The 24,289-nt window shown below is 35.0% G+C and overlaps 1 protein-coding gene across 5 annotated transcripts in view; it reads left to right on the top strand.

The window, feature by feature from the left end:
* The window catches only part of LOC134546215 (WASH complex subunit 5), a 48,212-nt gene that overhangs the window by 12,780 nt on the left and 11,143 nt on the right, over positions 1 to 24,289 (top strand). For all 5 annotated transcript variants that reach the window (XM_063388836.1, XM_063388837.1, XM_063388838.1 and 2 more), the window contains exons 7-17: positions 1,320 to 1,460; positions 2,773 to 2,923; positions 3,498 to 3,634; positions 3,861 to 3,978; positions 4,120 to 4,239; positions 6,286 to 6,521; positions 14,355 to 14,606; positions 15,157 to 15,339; positions 16,124 to 16,431; positions 20,655 to 20,817; positions 21,429 to 21,531. In XM_063388836.1, coding sequence (XP_063244906.1) covers positions 1,320 to 1,460; positions 2,773 to 2,923; positions 3,498 to 3,634; positions 3,861 to 3,978; positions 4,120 to 4,239; positions 6,286 to 6,521; positions 14,355 to 14,606; positions 15,157 to 15,339; positions 16,124 to 16,431; positions 20,655 to 20,817; positions 21,429 to 21,531 — 1,912 coding nt within the window. The remainder of the gene's footprint in view (positions 1 to 1,319; positions 1,461 to 2,772; positions 2,924 to 3,497; positions 3,635 to 3,860; positions 3,979 to 4,119; positions 4,240 to 6,285; positions 6,522 to 14,354; positions 14,607 to 15,156; positions 15,340 to 16,123; positions 16,432 to 20,654; positions 20,818 to 21,428; positions 21,532 to 24,289) is intronic.

The raw sequence follows: 24,289 nt of genomic DNA, 5'->3' as shown, positions 1-24,289 counted from the left end.
AGAAATTTGTTAACATTGTTTTCTAGTTCACAGAATTATTAGGGTACCTAAAAATTACAAAAAATTTGTAAATCTTTCAATATCGTTCTTTGCTCCTAACAATATTGTATCAAAAGTATGTTTAAAAAATAAGTCTTAAATGAAAAAAAATATTTTTTATATTTTGATGTTAAAATATAATGCCTAGCAAAAAATTTTTTTTATAAAGGTTTATAGGTTATTGTGACCATTCTCTGAATGGCTTAGCCACACTACGTAAGAAGAAATAATCTCCAATGTTTAGGTCAACATTGCATAATCCATATTCAGGCATCATCTACCCCGAAGATGGAGACTGCAATGTTTATACAAACATTGGAAACTATTGTGAAAGTAATGATATTATAGTGGTTGATTCTAAACTTTATTTTGGACATACACTGTATGTCATAGAGAGAACCTGTGGTGTAAGTCCAAAATAATGTTTTGAATCAATCTTCCCCATAGCAACATATTAGAGTGATTGCTAAGGTGAAATTGTATTATAACTCTTCAAAATGATATTCAAGTTCTGTGTCATTTGATGTAGTAGTGAAAATTACTATTTAATTGATTTTATTATCAAATTGACTGGGGACTAAATAAAAAAATGGGTGTGTGAATTTAAGTACGCGTTTCAGAAGTGAAACTTACTTGGTGTCTTGGTGTTATAAAAAACTAACTGTAATTTTACATGCAAATAATTTATACAAATAAAATATTAAAATGTTTGATTGATATATATATATAATCATATTAAAAAATTTAAATAATGCTCAGTATTCAGTATTAATATAAACACTAGTATAAAATTAATTATTTAATTTTTTTAAAATAATAAAGGTACATTTTATTTAATAATGAAATTAGATAAATGTGCTGAATGATTATTCTAATTTATTAGTAATGTTATAATTTATAATGCAAATAAATCATATTTACGGGAACCAAACTTCACTTATATAAGTACGCTTGAAGTGTTTATAAAAAGAATTTCTATCACTAATATTCACAATAATTTTTTTTTTAATTATATGGATTAGAATTCAATATCAATCGCTAAATTTTAAAATTTAAAAACACACACACACACACACACATATATATATATATATATATATATATATATTTATTTTTATTTTATTTTTTAGAAAATTTCATTGCATTGTGCGCACACATTGTAAAAATTCACTCATCATTTTTTCATAACACGCCTAAAGAAGTTATATATACATTAAAAAAAATTTAAAAAAAAAAACAGTTGCTGTTTTTTCTCCAGCTTGTGTGTGGTTGCTTGCCAGGTGTTGAGCGTCTACATGGGCATAACTGTAAACCTGCTGGAGTGGTGGGAGCCGTACAAGGCTGCCAGGACGGCCCTTGGCAACAGCCTCGAACCAAGCAACGTGCGCGCTCAGTCCCTCCGGCATGCGGACAAACTGCAGGTCAGGAGCTGGCCAGGCGGGGTCGTTCGCGTGCCTCGACAGTCACATCCACCACCAGCTGTGGTGGAATAAGAATTGAATGAGTGTCATGGTTTCGTGTCTCATTCACGTCCATCAAATTTGTTAAGAGACACCGTTAGAAGTGATGATAGCGATGAGAGGATAATGGAGTAAGGACTAAATCAGCGATGGACAACAGTTTCGTGCAGCCCACTTAAAGAATCTTTCAATAAAATATAATTTGTTATACTCTCATGTATTAGCCGTCTTTGTGTGCCTATACATAGTATAAATTGTCACCAAACACTGTTATGAAGCCATAGTATTTTCGCAGAAATATTGAAAAATATTATTTATTTTTTTTGTAATCTTCTTAGATGAAAGAGTTTTTTGTAGGTATTATATTTTGTAAATACTGTGTTTGTATGTTTAAATATTTTATTTTTTTGTTTCTTTGTGACATGCCACGTATTGTATTCATTGGTTCCTCTACAGAATAGTATGGAAGAATTATATCTAGCCCTTGAAAAGAGTGATGTTGTTAGTCACTGGACTAAATAAGTGGGTGGGGAATGGGAGTACCCATAGAGAAAACCCAACAACCCATGTCGGGGTCTGACACGTTTCCCACTTGCGAGAAACCCTGCTTCATTTCCTTCGATAATCAAACCCAGATTGCCATGTTGGGAGGTGAGTGATCTGACCAATCAACCACAGTGACTCCAAGTGGAATCAGGAGTCTTTTGTCTTTGCTTAGAGCTCTGAGCGGGCAGGGCATGTCTGTAAAAGCTAAACCTGGTAAAGTACTCAAACGTTTCAAAGCCTGGATGCTGTACCGGCCGGGCCAGGCTCAGCTCATGGTGCTATAACTTAAATTACAGGCTTTTTGTCTTCTGTCAACCCTTAGGAATGAGTAGGATTAATCAAGATAGCAATATCAAGCAGTAAGGGTGCAGATCTGTGGGATTCTTAGGGAAGACCTGTAGAATCTGTGGTTCAAGGGTTTTGTGAATGGGGGTAAACTGACACAAGTCATCTCAGTAGGTGGTCTAGGTCTACGTGCATGCAACAAGCAGACAGGTTTCAGCATTATTATCACGTAAATCATCCCTGTTTGACAGTTAAGGTTGTGTTTACAGTGAGGGGCTTTTTAATTCCAGGGGGAGCCTGAGGCTGCCCTTCCACTCCTCCCCTTCCCTCACCCTTCTCAAGGGATCCACGCCCATGCTAAACAGCTATGAATGCAAGGTAACGTGACATTTCATTTTTAGCAGGAAGTGCTCTTGGAAAATAATTTTGTGAATGTTTGCAGAAACTTATACCACAGACACAACAGCTGATGAAGGAAGGGGCTCTCGTGGAAGAGAACGTGCTAGACCACGTGAGCAAAGTGATAAACATTGCCAGGGAGTGCAACGTGACTCTCCGATGGCTTGTCCTGCACACATCCACACCAGTTACAGGTACTTAAGTTCGTACGATGTTGACTAGTTGCGCTTCTTAAAACATTTCCACAAAATAACACTTCTATTTGTTACATAAAAGAGAAGGCATGTGCAGGCATGCATTAATGGTTTGCTGCAATGCCACATTGCTTCTCAATACACCCGAGGGTGCCTGCAGAAAATTTTATTTCTTATGACAGTTGGTTTGTTTTTGTGAGCAGAAAGAGAGCAAAACATATTGTAGTATAGCAGTCATAAAATTATTAATCTTGCATACATTGTATTTATCAGTTCAAAGTTATAATAAGTATGTGTACAAAAAAACTTGACTTATGAAAATTTAAATTTCAATGCAGTTATTTTACTGTCTGCTTAAACTACATACGTATGTATTGTTTGTCATATTTTCCTTTTAGTTTATTGACATGTTTGTATTGTGGGATTACACGGTTTTAAGTCATAGACATTAGTTTGTGCTACAGTGATTGCTTTCTTTTTTTTTTCTTTTTTTAATTTTATTTTATAAAATTTAAGCATCATACTGTCTCGCACAATCATATTTTCTTGCCCCAGCGATGTGTGATTTCCCTAGGCTGGGATGGAAATAAGCGATGCAAACAGTTACGAGAACAAGTTATTGCTGACAGCAAGTACAGTCCACAGCAGGTTTTTGAGCTTCTTCTGAACACAGGCCAGTTCGAACTCAAGTTGAAGGAAATGTTTAAACAGGTAAAGTTTTGGTTTTCTTCTACATTCAAGTTCGTTATGGTTTTCTCGACTGCCTAAAATTATGAAATTCAGACTTCTCAGTGCAATTATGTTTGACAAAAGTACTTTACCTAACCAAAGTAATTTATCATTTTACATATCTTTAATGTATGAACAAACATTTCTTTAGTGTGATTACATGGTTTATATCAATGTAGTGTTAGTTCACAGTGTCCTGGGTGCATAGTTGCTTGCAGAGAAAGAAAATAAGTGGGAGACGTTCAAGAAAGAAGGTGTGGAGAGGCTTCAGGAACTGGCGGACGTCTTCTCTGGCACAAAACCACTCACGAGAGTTGAAAAGAACGGTAACAATAACTTGATCTTCTACATGGCTTTCTCAAGTTGTAGTCACTGGAGCATTGATGCTCATTCTGGATCTGACCTGTATGTTAGGTGCCTTTTCAAAGTGCATAGTAGCATTTAATCTTTTACTTATTTGTTTCCAGATAATCTCAAGACTTGGTTCAATGAAATTGCAAAACAAATTAACTCTCTACGTTTGAATGAAACATCAGCTGCCGGCAGGAAAATTGTGCAACTCATCCAGGCTTTAGAAGAGGTGCAAGGTGAGAAGTATTATGTGTCTGTGGTAGGAGGTAAATTCAACTGAGTGCCCTATTGTCCTGTAGTGCTGGAAATTGAAAAAATAAATAAATAAATAAATAAATAAATAATAAAAGTTGCTCACACTAATCAATATTAAAAGAGATCGCAAAATTGCATTGCAAGAAAAGATTAGTAATCGCTACAGTCGCCTAAATTGTCACACACAGTTAACTTCAGAACAGCCCTAATCTAAACAAAGGTTTGTGTTCACGGCATAGGCGTGCCCAGACATTTCCATTAGGGGGGGCCCTGCTAAATTTTTAAATCAGAAGCTGAATTTAGAATGTTAAATAGCCTAAATACATTCACTCATTGCTGTGTTTATATTTTTGTGCAGTATCAATGATATATGTTTACTAGTTAATATTTATATCCGTATAGTTTTAACAATCTTGAAAATTAGTTTTTTTTTCCATAGACAATTTTTAAATGGTACTTACACATTTTTCCCTCTCGAATTTTCCAATAGCTTGAACTTCTTTTTACTGAATGCAAACACGGCAATTCAGACAAGAGAACTTTAACAAACCTCTTAATTTTTTTTTTGCTTGGCCATTTTAAGGGACCTCGTGTTTTAAATAAACTAAGGCGGCTGTATTTCCAGAACGATAAAATGTTAAAAAATATTGTTAATTAGCATGCTGCAACACTGAAACACAGTTTGAGTGTCAGTGCCAGGAATATACGAATATTAACGAACGCATTAGAGAAAATGCCGATCTGAGTGATTACATTAGGGGGGGCCATGGCCCACCTGGCCCCCCCTGTAGGCACGCCTATGGTTCACGGTAGAATTCTTCGGCATTGTGCACATTTTTTTCTTTTTTGTTTCCTTTTAAAGTGAAAGGACTTAAATCTGGCATCCTATGGTTTAGCATAGTCTGTAATCAGCCACAAATTAAGCCTCTCAAGTTCAGGTTTTTTCAGGTGTATTCCTGCTAATGGCCTTTAACGCCAGGTTGAATTATAACATTTTTAGTTCATTCAGATTTTACTACAATGATAGATTTTTATTTCAGTTCAGTGTTTTCAGTTTTATAGGAGGTTACATTTTACATACCACTGGTAAATTTACATTTTTTGAGGAAGACTTTCTGAAGAAGAATAAAGCGTATTCAATTTGTTTTACATACTATTGTAATGTATATTAATTTTTCTTTGGTACTCCCATTAAAACTATATTGACGTGCAAACCATAAAATCCAGGTTAGATCACCTACTTAAAGAATGGATAGCATGACTTTTTGATTAAATTTTGTATGTTATTTTAATACATTATTTCGGTAAAATTACTACATTTTGTTTTCAAACAAACATGCTAAATTTTTGAGACAACATTTATTTTTCACTCAACTCTTAAATGCTGCAATCCATCATCTGTTGTCCGCTTCTTACGCCGAAACTCGGCCCTCTTCATGTTTTCTGGTGGTGTCTGAAACCATGTGGCCGGACTGGGGAACTAGACCAGCGCTCCGCGTTCCCTTGCGCCAATAATAAACACGTGTGTATTATGAATTAATCTGTAGATAAATGGCGTGTGTTGTCCATAATACCTGTTTAGGTACATAGTTGGATTTATCTGTTTGACATATCTGTTTTAGGCTTGTTCTCTGTGGGTTTATTTTTTCATTTTTATTTCTTAATTTGCATTCTTGAAATTTTTTCACGACAAACCTTGCAAAACTGCAATGGTATACATCCAAGAAATTGTATCAAATACTTTTTTTCTGTTGGGTAAAACCAGTGTTTGCTACCGCGGTTTAAGAAACAATAAACATAGTATCCACGCGTGGTATTGTCTCGATAAATACTGCTTCGAAGAAGAAAAATAAGCACCATCATTTTTCAAAGAAAAAAATGAACTTGCGGACCTTACCTTTTACCCTCCGAAACCCACCCCTCTTCTTTCCCACCAATAAACAATGGCTTTTAAACTACAGCCATAGAAATTTTATTTTAATACCCTTGCTGTTTTAAAAAATTAATGAGTGGATCTTTGTTCCCAGAGTTCCACCAGCTGGAGACTAACCTCCAGGTGAAGCAGTTCCTGGCCGACACCTGCAGCTTCCTCCACCAGATGATACGCACGTCCAACATCAAGGAGGAGGTGCTGATAACTCTGCACATCGTCGGGGACCTCAGCTACGCCTGGGAGAACATCGACCTGTACACCGTCTACATGCAGGAGGGCATCAAGAAGGACCCTTCCTTGGTCATCAAGCTGAGGGCCACTTTCCTCAAGGTGTGTCCGACTGTCCGAGCTGCTGCGACCCACGGGACGGACGTGGTTTTGTGGCAGCACGGTGTCTGCAAATACCTGGCGAAACCATTTCGGGACGTCTCATGTGTGTGTATTTGTGTGTCAGGGTGGCCACCCGACCTGGAAAATTGGGAAACCTTGAATTAGCCGGGAAAACTGAGAAACTCGTGAATTTTTGAAAGACATCTGAAAGTGGAAAGAAGCTTAGCCTTAGAGCTGCATCGCTTATGCCATTTTTGATTTTTGAGCGCTGTTCATAGCTAAGTTGAAAAACTACACACTTTGCCTACAAACTTTTATCACCTATACCATTTTTGTGTACTGTTTACTGGCGAACCTTTGCTGCGGGTTCGTTAAGATAATAATTAGCCATAGGGGAAGGAAGTCACTACTACATTTTTTTTATAAAGAGATTTTAATTGGGAGTAATAAAAAACGGAAGCCCAACCGAAAACTCTTACTTTGATTGTCACGTGAAAGACTGGAGGCTCTATTGCAGAAAAAAACTAAAAAAATAATGTTGAACATTGAAGAAACTAGACTAGCGGTTGGTGCCCTAATACTTTTTTTTATTAAGTGTCTTAATAAAATTAGTTTTTTTTTTAGGCTACCATAAGAAAAAGGACATCTACCTATATATTTTTAATAATATTTTACAATTATATATATATATAAATGCCCTCTATGTTGTTAGTTTTGATTTCATAATTCTTCTTCTGTTAAATTTAAATTAATGTTTTATGTGGAAAAGATTTTTTTTACTTTGAATTAATGGGGGGGGGGGGGGGGGGGACTTTGTTGAGTTTTATTTAACGAATTCTCTGTGTATTCATGAGTTTAGTATCCAAAACATGAGGTCTCATGAATGAGAGGTTCTGCTGTAAGTTAACAGTTAAGTTAAGTATAAATAAATTTGATTGGAATTAACTAGAGATAGGTCGAGTCTTGGTTTATCGAGTCTAGCCGAGCCGAGCCGAGTTGGGTCAGATTGACTCGACTCGAAAACCGAGTCACATATTTTATCAAGTTCGAGACTCTAAACACGTTTCGAGTTAAGTACCAGCATCGTGACATTATAGCACTTCATTATAGGTTGTCTTAACGTTTTCGCAAAGTCATTAATACAGCAAGAATTGATAATGACCTACAAAAAAAAAACAAATCCCGTGCAAACCTAACTTTGCCCGCTACCGTGCTACGGCGCTATAATAGGTACAAGTGCAACCAAACCTAGGCCTACCTTTATTTATGAAGGTGACGTAAACGTGATTTTGTCGATAGTGGTGACATTTTATAGGACAAAATTATGTCACATGACCATTTTATATAAAAAAAAAATTGGAAAACAGCGTGCACTGTGTTTACTTCAAATACGGTAGCGCATTTGTTTACAAGATACGTCAATGGATTTTCACTGAAGAAAAATTTGTACCATAATGCACATATGTATTAATAATCATCACGTTTATTGGGCCCCGTTTATAATAACTCATATAAACAAGAGATTTCTGTAACCTAAAAATAAAAGCACTAAATAATTATAGTATTATAATATTTAGTAAATTACATCCAAGCCGTGAAGCGTGAAAATGGCTGCGTGTTAAGCCAGCCAGCCTTGCATTTTGGAACTAAATTTAGCTGAACTCCGCTATGCAGCGCTGCGTGTCATTAATGTTCAAAATAAAATTACTTTCTTTTTGTTTGAATAAAATATAATAATAACAATGTTCATACATTTTATTTGGCAATCAGTTACTGATCGTCAAATCAAATGCATGAAATATTTATTTATTAAACATATTGATATTCTTGTAGTTGTAACAGTTCCGAGCGAATAATCTTTTTTCTCAGGTGGATGATTTTTTGCAGTTACCAACTATTGGACTTCATGAAAACTCACTAACTGGTGGAATGACCACAAAAAACATTACTCGGGAATACCAGCAACATCAGTTGTTACTGAAAGACTCTTCTCCAAAGCAGGTTTAACTGTCACACAAAGAATGGAAAACTTAAGCCCAAAACTTGTCGAGAAACTAGTGTTCTTGCACGATAATTTTAGTTTTTAAACAAAAGACACAACTGTTTTTGGAAATTAATTACAAGTATCATCTTACCTGTAATAGTGATAAAAGTAACATTAGTAAGCACTAGTCTCTGTAAAAAAAAGTGTGTGTTCTGTAAATTTTATATTTTAATTTTTGGAAGTTAAAAACTAAAAAGTGTAATTTCAAGAATGAATATTGTCTCAAGGTTCTAGGAAAAGTGAGTACCACATAAGCTTGGATTTTTTTGTTTTTTTATATTTAAATAACATAATGATTTGCTAATTAATCATTAAAAATATTTAAATAATGCAGATGCATCTTAAATACACGATTCTTATATCAGTGGATGTGTAGTAATATTTTATTTATCATATTTGACGCAAAAAAAATATAAAATTATGAAACTCGAACTGACTCGACCTCTTCAAAAATTTTGTGCCTCGAACTCGACTCGACTCAAAATATGAATTGCTAAACTCGGCTCGACTCGACTGGAAGCAAAAAAACCTCAACTCGTCCATCTCTAGGACTAACTTTTGGTAATAATCTAGGTCATTAGAGAAAGTAACAACCAGCTGTAGGAGTCTGCAAGTATTTGAAAAATATTGATACTCATGAATGATATGATATTTGATCCAATATTTCAAATCATACAATTTTTTGATTATTTGTAACTAATAGGTACAGCAAGTGGAACTCATTCACAAAAAGGTTTAATGAAAAAAAGTAACAAGCATGAAGCTAAAGGCCCTGCCATACTGTCAAAGATTGACTGATGTCACCGAAAACATCACTAGTGCAGCCATGTTTGTTTCACAAATTGAATGACTTGAGTTTCCTTTATATATATTACACATAGGACAGATTCTAAAATATGTCGGATGTGATCAGCCAATCAAAATCGTGCCTAATGAAAAAAGAAAAACATCTGTTTCTGTCACAGCAAATCATTAAATGGGTGAAGAACACATGAGCGATTACAGAAGTTATAAAGGTTAAATCAAAAAAAATATTATTATTAATATATGGATGTCATGTGCCAAATAATTTTATATGTAAATAGAAAATTATGTGTCTGTAACTTTGAAAATAAGTAAACATTTATTTTATTATGTAACAGGTATTATTTTGGTTAAATTTATATATGTTTTAAAAATACACTCTGATGCATTATTTAATTTCAAAATAAGATTAAAAATTGCAAAGTTTGATAAATATCTCAAACCAGAAATTAACTGATAGTGTGACATGATTTAAAACTATTTGAAGTGATCTGTCCAAATATATTTGATGGAGAAAATTGGAAGCTATTTTCCATCCAAAACTAACTCTCCAACTCTATTGTCAAATATAGTTGGATACAAATACAGTAAACTCTCGCAAATCCGTGGGTGTCGGGGATTTATGACCTTCGGATTTTTGAAAACTTCGGATTTTTGAAAAATTTTCATTAAAATACAAAAAAAAATTCTAAAAGATAAGATGGTAGTCAATGAACATGTAATACTACCACAGGACGTCATAATAAACAAGACACTTGAGAAGTTAACAGAATGGTACGTAAGCAATACCAGTATAGTCCATTCATAGTAAATGAAGCACCCGAGAAATTTTTTTTCCTGAAAATTTACAGCCTGGCCTGATTAAATTTAGCACACCCATTTGTTCAAGTTGGTAGTAAATTGTGTAAGTAATTTAAAGTCATCTTAAATTAAATTAATGGCACCCGAAGTCGCACTTTGATGTGAAAGAGCTAGGCGTAGCAATGTGGTGTGCGCTGAAACGGGAAGCCCCTTGATAAGGGGAAGTGAATTTAGGAGGGGCGGTTGAGAGAAGCGATACGTAGCTGGCAAGAGACTCAAGGCCACTCCCTCACAGACACACGGCCAGTCCAGTTAAACTAAAGAGAAACGGGAGAAATAAAAAAAAAATCATTAGTTAATTGTACACTAGAACCATCAAAAAATCTGAAATTTTGGCACAAAACAAAAATAATCGGGGAAAAAATGGTAAAACTCACAATAAAAGCTTATACAAAGCTATTATTTAACATGCAGCATATATTTTGTGTTGGTTTATAGTGCACTTACTAATGTTCGTATAAGAAGAGAAAAAAAATTGGACAGTCCGTTTAAAAACACGGCAGCAGTAGCTTGTGCGACGTAAGTGGGAGTGCGAGAATCTCGTCTAGACAGGCTGGCGGCTGCAAAGGCAGCGGATGCATGACGTCATACGGCTTACCTCTCCCTCCCAGACAACAAACCATCTCTCTCCCTCTCTCCAGCCCTCTAGCCATTTTCTGCGTGTGAAACTGTCAACATCCTTCCTCCCCTACTCCACACTGCATGCGACGAAAGCCAGGGCCCTATTTCATAAACGTTACAATTCTACAGGTGACAGGTGACAATGAATTGTCAGACATATTTACAATTCGACATATGTTCGTTTCATAAAATTTGACAAGTCTACAGATATGTCACGACAAATATGTATAAATGTATGACAATTTGACATATAACTGTTTCATAAAAGTTTAAAGCTGACAGGTAAAAATGTGACAAATGTGTCACATCTGACAGGTAATACTGTTTTATGAAACACAGATATGTAAATTGTATTTAACAATTTTACAAATTTGTAGAATTGTCAGAGTGGAAGTGACAGGTAAACCATTTAGTGTCACCTAATGATTGGTAATAACAGCAGTGCAATAGTGTGTTAAAATATTGGGTTAATTTGATGTGATTGGACATAATGGACAGTAGTAGCAGCATTAGCAGTAGCGGGAGTGATGAAGAAAGAGAAAGACGAGTTCGTAGAGTTTTTAGGCCACGGATTAACCTAACCTTCAATTTCAGTGACTGTCTTCAAAGAGAAATTCCGCGTTAGCAAGGTAACAGCTGAATACATTATAAATAGGTTAGGGCAACAGTTGCGGACAGAAACAAAAAGAAATCATGCTCTTACTGTTTAAGAACAACTTTTGTGCGCATTGCATTTGCTGGGCACAGGAGCACAATATCATGTAAATGCAGATGCACATGGCTTATCAAAAGCCACTATCCACCGATGTGTAAATAAGTTATGTCACTTACTGGTTCACACCTTTCTTGGAGAAGAGGTTCACTGGCCAACTGAATCTGTCCAATCAATTCCACAGCTTTTCATGAGTGTAGCAAACATTCCAAGGGTTGCTGGAGTTGTTGTTGGGTCATTGATCAAGATAGATGCCCCACATGATAATGAAGTCTCATTTGTAGACAGGAATGGCAACCATTCAATCAATATAATGGTAGTGTGTGGACCTAACCTAGAATTTTTGTATGCCAGTGCTCGGTGGCCCGGTTCAGTATATGATGCACGAGTACTACGATGTTCATCGTTGTCACAACAGTGGGAAAATGGATGGAGACCATTTCCACATGCAATATTACTGGGAGACAGTGGATATGGATGAAAAAAGTGGCTTATTACACCAAATATCCCAGTACAAATACCTCGGACAAATGCTCTTACAAGTTTTCTTCGAGCCTTTAAATCTACGAGACGACTGGTGGAAAATGCACTTGGTATTTTAAAAGAGAAGTTCCCATGCCTTAATCATCTGAGCATACAGCCAGTGTCAGCATGTAACATTATGTTGTCTTGTATAATTGTGCATAACATTGAGAAACGCCTAGGATCAGAGGTGTATGAACCATATGAAAACAATGAAAATGTAGAAGGCGACGCTGGGGAAGCTCATGAGGATGTTGACGCAGCTGATCCAGAGGCTATTGCAGTATTGCAAGAACTGATACATGTGTTTGAACATTAAGTGGTTTCTTTGTTTTTAGCCATATACATATCAATGAGTTTGCTTTGTATCATGCACTGACATTTCCATTGTAATTAAATCAACAAATATTTATCCACTATTACAAAAACTGAAACGAATAATTAGGTACAAAATATACATAACTAATGAAAATTAACATAAGCTTGCCTTGAAATGTAAGTTTAATTATTTTGGCCACATCACTCAAAAAAAATTTGACCTACAATTAATTGTCACATACGGTCGTGTTTATGAGACAGTTGTTTTTAATTGTAGCTATTTAAGATTCTTTGCCTGTCAACCTCTTTTTATATGAAACGTACACTTGTAATTACAAATTGACATATTTGTAAATTTTGACATAATTGTCGCATATGTCACGCCTGTCGAGTTTTATGAAATAGGGCCCAGGTTGTATAGTCCATTCCCGGTAAAATGAACATTTTTTTAAGGCCCCCCACGGCAGCCATTTACCGTTAATTTTTTGATACAATTTGTTTGTTAGTTACAGAACATTATTTCTGCTGGAAAATCTCTGAAACTTCAAAATTTCTTTAATGGAAAAATTTAGCAGGGCGGTTAGAGTATTTATTTTTACCGCAAATGAACTATACTCACCTTCCCTCCGGCCAGCATTCCCGGCGTGTGACGCATGACAACTACAGTCGTGTGCCGCGCACAGCTAGGAAACTTGTCACTGGCAACATGTTTCACACACTGACACACGGTGCCCAGAGCTTCAGGAAAACCTACGCGATTTCCAACCTACTCTAAATATCCGACTGGAGTCTGTTTACGAAAAGCATTTAAGAATTTGCTAATGCCCAACTGTTTTTTTTATATCGGATTAAGAGGAGTTAAAATGGCTAAAAGGCATGGTTTTGAAGTTTTAGGTGTAAAAAACCGTTAAAAAATTTCTTGAAAGCACCAGAGGAAAAGGCATTACACCTTTATCTTTATTTTCCCGCCATATAATGTTACGGTCACCGCTCAAATTTCACAGTTATCTGACGGGAACGAGATGACTGCGCGCCAGCCTTTTACCGCGCTATAAATATCAGTGAGCGTCGCTCTTATCATCCACTGAGAATAGTGATACATACATCTAAACAGTAACGATCATGTCACTTCGGAAATACCCCGGATTTCTGAGAACTTCGGATTCTCGGGCCACGGACTGGCGAGAGTTTACTGTATTTTGACACTATGATGATAGGGTGTTAAGAAGATTTTAAACCAAAATTTAGATTTTTCTGCATCATCATACATACACGCATCCTTTACATATAACAAATAATCTGGGATTATGATTCAAACTTATTCAAAATATTCTATTTTTTTGTTTGTATCAATTGGATTAACAAAACTATTCTCAAACTTAAAATATTACTGGTTTATGGCAATTCATTGCAAGGATTTTTACTGTTTTTTTTTATTTTTTTTTTTTTTGCATTTTATACCTCTTTGTTATGGTTCCATATATATATATATATATATATATATATATATATATATATATATATATATACACACACACACACACACACACACACACACAATACATACATTATACATAAATCACTTATGGCATGCCTTACACACACACATACACATATTATGTATCTCTTTCCTTTTAATGTATTTTGCATTAATTTTTTTTCTTCGACACCTGTCAGGTGTTTAAAAAAAATAGTTTCCTGTATCTTTGAATTTGATTCTAAAGATATTCAGTATTTGTGAATAATTTTATATTTTTATATTTTATTCAAAACTTCATTCATTTTTTAAAAAAAATTACTGACAGGTATTTTGAGAATGGGATTAGCCTGGCTTGTAGTAATGAGCCAATGGTGGCGTTTGCGTGGAGTGATTTTGAGAAGCCATGTTAAACATAAATCAGGACGGTCGAACCAGGGTTTGAACCTGAGTCTTATGGTCTTGCCGTTTCAGTTGGCGTCTGCTCTGGAGATCCCACTGCTTCGCATCAACCAAGCCAAGAGCCAGGACCTGGTGTCAGTGTCGCAGTACTACTCGGGGGAGCTGGTGGGCTATGTCCGCAAGGTCATCCACATCATCCCGGAGACCATGTTCGGCCACCTGGCGCGCATTGTCCACCTGCAGACGTCTGTCATCAAGGAGCTGCCCACACGTCTCGAGAAGGAGAGGCTGAAGGAGTTCGCGCAGCTGGACCACAGGCTGGAGGTGATGCTCGTTTGCCTGTTTCATTCACATGTTTATTTATACTAGATGTTTCCAGGCAATGGCTGGTTTACAACTCTGTCTGTTACAAACTAATTTACTTACATCTGATTTCATTAAGTTACAAATATGTCATTTACGTATTCATTCATACAAAATGTATTCATACAATGACCGGTCTACAACTCTACATGTGTTGTGAACTAATTTACTTACATCTGACTTCAATAAGTTACAAAGAGCTGTTTCATTTACATATTTATTTATGCAAGAGATAAAATGTTAAATGGCCGGTTTAAAACTCTACGTGTTATAAACTAAGTTACTTACATCTGACTGACTTAAACTACAACACATTTCCTGTACATGTTTAAATATTAGTAAATAAATTGTGTAGTTTAAAAAAAATTAAGTAGAAATACAAAAACTAGGTTCTCATTGATAGAAGCAAAACAATTCTGATAAATTATAATTATGTAGTATTGTTCGATGTTCATTTAATTTATTTTTTCTTTGAGGCACTGGAAGAAATGCACAAATGTTTGTCTTGCAGGTTGCAAAGCTCACACATGCCATTTCAGTGTTCACCGAAGGCATACTTATGATGAAGAGCACTCTGGTGGGAATTATTAGGATTGACCCAAAGCAACTTCTTGAAGATGGTATCCGCAAGGAGTTGGTGAAGCATATAGCACTTGCTCTGCACAACGGCCTCATATTCAACCCCAAAGCTAAGGTAGACTCTACTAGCATTATGAGCTTATCTTCAATTGATTTGTCCCATTTGTAATTTATAGAGCACCACACTAAGGAAGTGCGAGCATTGAAACATTAATCTTGGCTTAGCCTTTTTTTTTTAATACCTAGGTTAAATCCATCAGTTTGTACTTTGGCACCGGCAAGTTAAGATTATTAAAGGTCTTTTTTTAGTTCAGACTTAAATGAAATGGAGTCTTATACTGTTTTAGATCATTCTTTTTTATGTCTAAAATTGTACAAACACAAAAATTTAGGATGTGATTCAACAGGGTTGTTTATTATTTTCTCTGCTCTGGTAAGAGAAAATATTGTGCAGACATTTTTATATATATATGTCATATAACGGAGTGTCAATATTAAAAGGTTTTTACGTTGTTGTCTTACTTGTTTATTTATGTATTGGTCTTGCTTTTTTTATTTATTCCTGGCACTGTGAAATTTTAACTAAAGATAACGTGCAGGATATTTTTTTCTCTTTAATCAACATTTTATTAAATTAAATTTAATTAAATTTCATTAAATTATTTTTTTGTACAGTGTGTGCTAGTTGTCTAATTTTTCTTATAGGTACATATGTAAAGTTTAAGTATAGGTTTAACAAAGTCATTCATTAAACATACATGTGATTTTTCATGTTTACATTTTTTTTACTATTCATGGCGGTTTATAATGTATACAAAAACATTTATTACAAACGAGACATTTTTTGCAAACTCAACTAGATTTTTCTGATTCTAATATGGGTGTGTGCGCGTGCCAAGACGAGCGAGTTGGTGCCGAAGCTGGAGGCCCTGGAGAAGATCATGGACGGCCACCGGCGGTCCTTCTCCTACGTGCAGGACTACGTGAGCGTGTGCGGCCTGAAGATCCTGCAGGAGGAGGTGTCCCGCATCATCAGCTTCAACGTGGAGCAGGAGTGCAACAGCTTCCTGCGGCACAAGGTGCAGGACTGGCAGAGCATCCACCAGAGCCGCACCGTGCCCGTCCCGGTCTTCTCGCCCGTCGACGCCGCCTCCGTCAACTTCATAGGCCGCCTCGCGCGCGAGGTCATACGCATAACCGACCCCAGGTGAGCGCAGACACTGGTGTCCGGGATTTGAACCATGGACAATGGTATGGAAACACAGCTTTTACGTAGTAGTTTTAGTTTGTAACTAGGGTACTCATACAATTGAAAGCAATGTTATTAGAAACCTAAGACAATTTTATGGTAGTAATTTTTAATATTCAATCCTAAGATTTAATTCAGTTTTATTGAGATTTGTTTGTTGATAAAAGCAAGATGCATGCAACTGGCTGACATGTGGCAATTTGTGTTATCATCGCCACTCTTGAATTAGCCAGTCATTGATGAAAATTAGTTTGCTTTTCTTGTAAAACCTAAAGTATGAGTCAACCTGTGTCACGTGACAGTGGAAACTTCTAGGAGCTGCAATTGGCATGTGATTGGGAAGTAGGCCTGTGTGCGAATATCAGTTTTTTTGGTTTTAATCGAATATGAACACAAATTTCAAATTCGAATAGTGAGAATGAGAATGAGAATGAGAAGCCCACAAAAGACATTTTTTCATGTCAAGTAACAACTTTGGATAATTAGACAAATATTACTCAAGTGAAAGGTTGGCTAAGTTGTCAGCTACAATAATTATATGGTAAATGTTTGTTAAAATAATAAAATGTTGAAATAACTGTTTTTTAATTTTGCAACAAACCTAACCTAACTTAAAAAACTAACCTTTCATTTCAGTTCCTATTTCCTTATTTTCCACAACCTGCTACTCTACCTACATTATTTTTATCCAGAAAATGTTTGTGAACTGCAAAATACCATCAAATCCATTGCAATCTATTTTATGAAAAACTTGATTTTTTTTAAAAAATTTTGTATTCCCAAATTAGCGATTGAAAGAGCTCATATTTACATATTTAAACGCTAGTTATTCACGATTTTTCGTTGTTAACGACAACCAGGGTAATTGTACTTTAGTTAGCAATATTATAAACACAATTTTTGCTAATTTCATCTTGCATCTAAAACCATTATTATTATTATTTTTTTTTTAGATTGGCAATGTCTGTTTCATCATAGATACATACAGCAAGTAAGCTGCCATTGTATCACATGGTGTTAGAACAATTGTGACCATCATAATTTTCATAATACATGCCATTGAAATTATAATAATTACTTCTTTTAATGCCCATCTCAATTAAGTGTCTGTGTTTTGTGGTGTTGTAGTCCATCGTTGTTGACATTTGGTGCGTGTGACGAAAATAATACAAATAATAATTTGTTTTCAAGTTTGAAATGACAAATATACTGTGTTTTGAATTGTTTACGTGATTTATTCCAGATATTTATCGGACATCAAGGCTTTTTAGAATGGAAAAAAAAAAATTTAAAACATGGTTTTCACACACTATATACAACCCTAAATTTACCCTGAAGGGATGTTTTGTTAATTCCTAATAGTTTGTGAAAAATAGTAGTTTATAGCTTTCATTAGTCATTACTATACCAGCATCGGACGTTGCGGCTTCGTGGAATTAAAGTAAATAAAAACTGAAAATATGTTTTTCAAGTACTAGAAATGTAAAAACATGGTTAGTTAATTCCTGCTGGTTCGTGAAAAAATAACAGGTTAAAGCTTACATTACAACAACTTTGTTTTCAAACTGCCGCCGCCAGTCATTGTTTACACGCGATCGTTTATCTCAGCACAACAGTAGCCAACTATGGAGAATTAAAAATAACATAACTTTTCCGTTTCATGTATTGAAGTTTATCCCTGGATCCTGATGGCATGATCCTTTTAGCTTGATCCTGTGGTGCATGATGCTTGCTGTTTTAATTCAGTACATCAAAAGATCCTGTACATAAAAAAAATATTGTCATATAATAATGAAATATAATCGTAAGTGAAATTTTTTTTTTCAACCTACATTCATAATTTTTTTGTATTTAGCAATTTATTTAATGTGCAAGATCTTTCGACGTACTGAACTAAAACAGCAAGCATCATGTACCACAGGATCAAGCCAACAGGATCATGCCTAATTATTGCAGGTGAACAATGAATGGTGGAACAGGTTTTGTAAGATATAAAATTTGAATTTTTTTTCACAAACTACATAGTAGGAATTACGAAACCATCCCTTTGGAGTAAATTTAGGGAAGTGTGTGGTGTGTGAAAACCACGTTTTCCAATTTTTTTTTCTTTCCGTTCTAAAAAGCCACGATGTGTGATAATTACCTTATTCCATGACTGTTTTACAAAACTGTAGCAAAAATAAAACTTTTAATAATTTTTACATGTTTAAAACATTGCTTATTGTTCATGTTTTTGATTATGAAGTCCCATTAGGCCATTAGTCATCAAAAAAGGGTACTTATATTGCACAAAGGACCTAATCTCACCAGTGAACATTGGTATATGTCAAACTCATGAGATACTGTGTCAAGTATTCGTAAGCAAACAAATATTTGTTATTTCGAATTGTTGGTATTCGAGGTCAAATCAAATACAAATAGTTTATTATTCGTATTCGTGTCCAAAATTTAAATATTCGCACAGGCCTATTGGGAAGGGCATGGTGATCCCTTGAACTTGGACTTAACGATACCAGTCATGAGGTTGGACGGCAAGGCAGAGCACGTGTCACTTCTGATTTGGCTCTGGGTGGAGGTGTAAGTGCAACTTGTTTGTAAGCAACTTACTAAGATGTTGCTGTGAACATTATAAGAGCAGTCTGCAACTTACTGCTGGAGTTTCTTCTTTAGGCTCCCTTCCCTTAAATTCAGCCCACATGGGGTATTCTGCTCTATACCCAAACTCATGACCATCCGGCTGCATTGCAGCTTAGTCTTAGCAGCATCCTGACACAACACATCGACAGCATGTCTCTTAAAAGCGACAACACAGGCCAGTGATTTGGAGTAAGGAATTGGCTGTAGCTAGAGGTAATCCATCACAGGAACACTTTACAGTTTGTTACACATAATTATGCTGTGCTCATATCTGCAACTTTTCTTTTCCAGTAGCTCTTTTTGGCAAAAGAAGCTCGTTCAGCACTGGTCTGGGTCAGTGAGAGTTGAGATTTTTTTTACAGGATATCATATGAGTCACTTAAAGATAATGATACCCCATCAAAAACATTTTTTTCTAATCATATGAGTAAGAATATGTCAAGTAGGCCTGTGCAAAGCTTTGACTAAACTAATGAAATCAAATTTTTTTTATATATTCAATTTTACTTCCGACATGAAGTTTTCCATATGTTTTTTGGAGCCTTGAATGTGATGCAAAGCTTCGTATTTGTGACTAAGCTCAGGCCTGCTTTTATTTGTGCATAAAATTAATTTTATGCATACCTATTTTATCATTTCAATATATGTTTTTAAATATAGGGCCCAAATGGTTTTATAATTAGAACAAACATTACAGAGTTAAATATTATTTTTTTTTACTTCATTCCAGTATTTTATAAGATAAGTGTAATACATAATACAGCCTTGCTGAAGAAAAATATTTATAGTTCAATTTGACTTTGCAATTATTTTAAACATTCAATTTGATATTCGCTTTGAATTAAAATAAAGATAGCATTCTCATAGGCCTAAAGTCAAGTGAATTTGCAAACCATCTGTGTACAAACCATTTTTGTGAAAAAATAATTATCTCTAGCTGTGATCTACAGCAAGTGACCATTCTAGCATTTGGCTGGAGTGATTTCGGAGTACCAAGGAACACCAAAATTAGGAGAAATATACGAGGACTCTGACCTCCTCCCCCTCCAATGCTTCCTTACGTTGTGCACCTCACGCTGTCTGTCAGTACAGCAGAACCTTGCAACTACAAGAACTGTCAGTGGCTGGATATTTTCTCGTAACATAGAGTACTCTTAACAGCCAAATAGGAAATACTAAGTCTAAATCTGGATTCTCTCATCTTCCAAAAATTTATAAATTTAACATTATATCCCGAAAATTGTGGACCTTTCAGAAAAAAAAAAGCATGGAATGAATTTTTAGAAAATTTTATTTACAAACAAAAAAAGGTATGTGCAAATGTGCTAAATTTTTCGTATCTCGGTTGCCACACACGACCTGCTGTGCAGCCATGTTTCCTTTTCCACTCCAACTACAGACGTTCATACACTTAAACTTCTATATGCTCTCAGCCCAAAACACTCATAACTGCGGGCCTCTGGTAATATTTTGTACTCGTATCAGTGAGGTTCTCTTGGAACTTCAGTGTGCTAGTAACATGCAGAAACTACTCTTTCCTGCAGGATAACGGTGTATGTCGAGAACATGACAGCGTGGTATGACCTGCGGACACATGCAGAGATCCTTAACATCAAGTTCTTCTCGAAGATCAAGAGGGCAATAGGAATATCTGGTCTGACGGGTCTCGACCGCCTGTTCTCCTTCATGATCGTTACTGAGTTGCAGGTTTGTCAGTTTCTGTCAGCGTGGTTGAGTGAGTGAGAGGGAGTGATGGATTGATGTATTAAGGTTTTGTTAGTGGATTCAGTCTTTAACCAGATATTTAAGAGCGCTACATTAAACGCGACAAGTTTTTGTAAAAACACCTGTTTTTCAAGAAAAAATATATCTTTCACGTTACTCATACATATTTTCTTTACCGCTTACCACTGTGCATAAGTATATTTGTGTAATCACACATTTATTATTTAATTTATAAATAACAAAATAATTTTTACCTGTAGGTTTACCTGTGCAAAATTTTTGTAGAAATTGTTTGGACATCAGACTATGGCAAATTAAATTTTTTATATGTACATAATATGTTAGCATGTTGCATAGGTGCTAGTTAGAAATTTCCCTGAGAATATAAATAGATGTTTGAAAATGTTTGTGTTTCACTTTTGAGTGGTCATTAAAAAGAAGAAAAACCCTCACACATATATTAATCAAAAACCTGGGGAGGGTCAGGTTTTATAGTAAATATGTTATACAGATATTTGAGCTGTAGCCAAAATATTTTATATTAAATATGTAGTGTCAGCAGAAATTATTTATTTTTGATTAATCTGTTTCAGAATTTCCTGAACACCTTGCAGAAAGGCTTGTTGAAAGACCAAGCCTGGTTGGACATGTTTGAGTCAGTTTCCAAGAAGTTGGTTCCGAATACAAGTCTTGTCAGTGAGTTCTTCCCCACTCCATAGATTCGAAGGTTTCCGTGTTCACTTGGCTCACAAAGACGGATGAGTTGTAACTCCGAGATCACCCAGTATTTGAAAACATTTTTTTCCCCAGATGGTGTATTATTGCATCATCATACACACTGTAAAATGGTGTATGCAATGTTCTGTCTAAACTAGTAAATCTCTAGGAATGATGGAGGCTGGATTGTCTATTTCTTTCAGAAAATTAAAAATTAGTCAGGGAAATTTTTTTACAAATATGTGTGGACATTGTGTTACAGAAGCAATTTTTGATGTGTTATCCAACTGTGGGATTCCAAAAAAATTATCTCTTGAGTGACCTCAACACAATTAAGAAAAAATTATAATGTATACTATAATAAAACTGTAGAACCATTGTGTCTGTACATCGAAAAACTGACTGCGAGTGATGTAGAGAGTGTAACAAAATACAATAAGACTATTTTTTAAAAAACTGTCTGTCTGCCTTTTTGAACATGCTAATTTCCAAAACTACTAGAAAAATTTTAATGGGGTTCCACAGGTAACTTGAGCAAAGCTTGGGGCAACATACATGCTTAATTTCATCAAAATTTGTTCATGGAAAAAAAATTTAATTTAAAATTTTAGGAGTCTGCTCAGCTAAGTACAGTTCATAGAAAAATCGAAAGATAGTGTGTCATTAGTTGCTTTTAAAAGGCACTCTCAGCAGAAGTTTTTGAATGTTTACCTGTGACCTGATCATCACGGCGTAATACACCAAATAACCTCAGTGACAGAATTAAGTGCCACAATCTCTTTTTTACAAATAAAAACAAACATTGAAATTACTTGGCTAGGATATATGGATTTACTGGTTTTATTTTGTGATGTTGATATTAAAAACTTAATGAAATTGCCTTGGTGCTTTCGATATGTTTTGTTTATATTTGACTTTTTAGCTAGAAAAAAGAATTTATTGAGTTTGCTTTGTGATTTGCAGGACTACTTATTACATCCTATCCAAAATAACATCATAGAGGCGGAAATTTTGATGGGAAGTGGCATAGGCAAGCAAGTTTTTATACTTTGAATCCCGTTTATTCCTAACAGTTTCCCATTTTGTTTAAAATTGTACCATTCCCAGTGAGCTTATATTCACAAAGCCAGACGATGCATTTTGCGGAAGTGGACCTTAGTGTCGGTTGCTTTTCGCATGGCCTGCTCTACGTGGCTCAGTGAAGCAAACAAGCTCTTTGTTCTTGTCCCCAATCATACTACTTCAAACATTGTATACAAAGAAGCTTTATAAGTCAAAAATAAATTTCACGTGTAAGATGTCGGGGACACAGCTAGTTATGAATATTTTCCTGACTTAAAACAGATAGCTAGATACCTGCAAGCTTGGGTTTGTCAAGTTTTCAAGACGAGTCCTAAGCTAAAACTCAAGAGATTGAGTCGAGCAAATTGTAATTTATCATAACTCCATTAACATTTTAGTGGATAAATAATTATTGAAAGTGTCAACCAAAACATAACACTGGATTCAGCATCACAAGATGGGAAAATAATAATCACATTTGTAAAATAGTATTTTCAGAGTATTAATAATTAAAAAAAAAATCAAATATGCCCAATGCTGCTTTGCCTAAATAAATAGGTAATTTTTATTTAATTCATACAACTTATTTGATTGTAGACTTGTAGACATAAAATATTTATGTACATTTTGCAGTTTGCTGTTATTCGACTTGTTATCGACGTTAATGACCTACGTGTAGATGACAGAAAGTTAGAAGGTTAAAATGTTTTTATTTATGTACATACTTTATTTTATGTTCAAAATTTAATGATACTAGCGTAGTAAGGCTTTTATTCAAAAATAATTAGTCATAATTTTGTGAAAAGGTACAGAATTTTTGAGTTTTTAAAAAGTCACGAGCTCAAGTTTGAATATTACAAAAAACTTAGCTCAGAACTTGAATTTCAAGTACTCTCAGGTATCTATGAAATAGCAGATAGAAAATAGCATATAATATCAGACAACAAAATTGGCAACTGAACACAAATTGCAATGCTTATATGGCAGAAAACCCATACAAATTATCCTGGATAAAAAGTACTGTCATTAAAATATGGTAACACATAAATAGGGGTGAAGTAGAGCCTTGAGTACTAAGGGCTAGTTAAAAATTGTGGCTAACTGGAGGAGTACAGTATCCTTCCTTTTTATGTGAACGTTAAAATACTTGGATATTTGTTACTCAATCACTTCATTAATATTAAATAGATTTTGATTTATTTTGGAATGGTGGTAGTTGATATTTTGGATGAAATCATACTGTACATTTAATCCTGTTTAAAAGCACAGTTCCTTAGGAAATAGCCGTTTAAATAAATTCACAACGATAATGCATGGTTGCACTGCCCACAGTAACAATAGCAACAGGGATTAGCTTACTGCCTATGTTATCAGAATGTTTTGCAAGGGATGTAACTAGATTAGTTTCCATCTGGGGCAAGAACTCATCTTGGCACCCCCCCCCCCCCTTTTTTTTTTTCAAACCAAACAAACCAAAACTTTTCCCGACAATGCCTCATATCGCCACTACACATTAATTCCACTTTTCCAAATATTTTTTATTCAATTTAGATGGTTAGATGGAAAATAAATATATTTATTTGCAGTTATTTTTTAATACATTGCAAGTTGTATAGTTTGCGAAAAATACCAGTTTTGAAATATACATGTATGTATCTTTCAATACAAATATTTA

This window comes from Bacillus rossius, chromosome 1, assembly GCF_032445375.1.
Source record: "Bacillus rossius redtenbacheri isolate Brsri chromosome 1, Brsri_v3, whole genome shotgun sequence".
Lineage (NCBI taxonomy): Eukaryota > Metazoa > Arthropoda > Insecta > Phasmatodea > Bacillidae > Bacillus > Bacillus rossius.
Note: the sequence above shows the minus strand (reverse complement) of the source record. Positions and strands in the feature narration are given on the sequence as shown.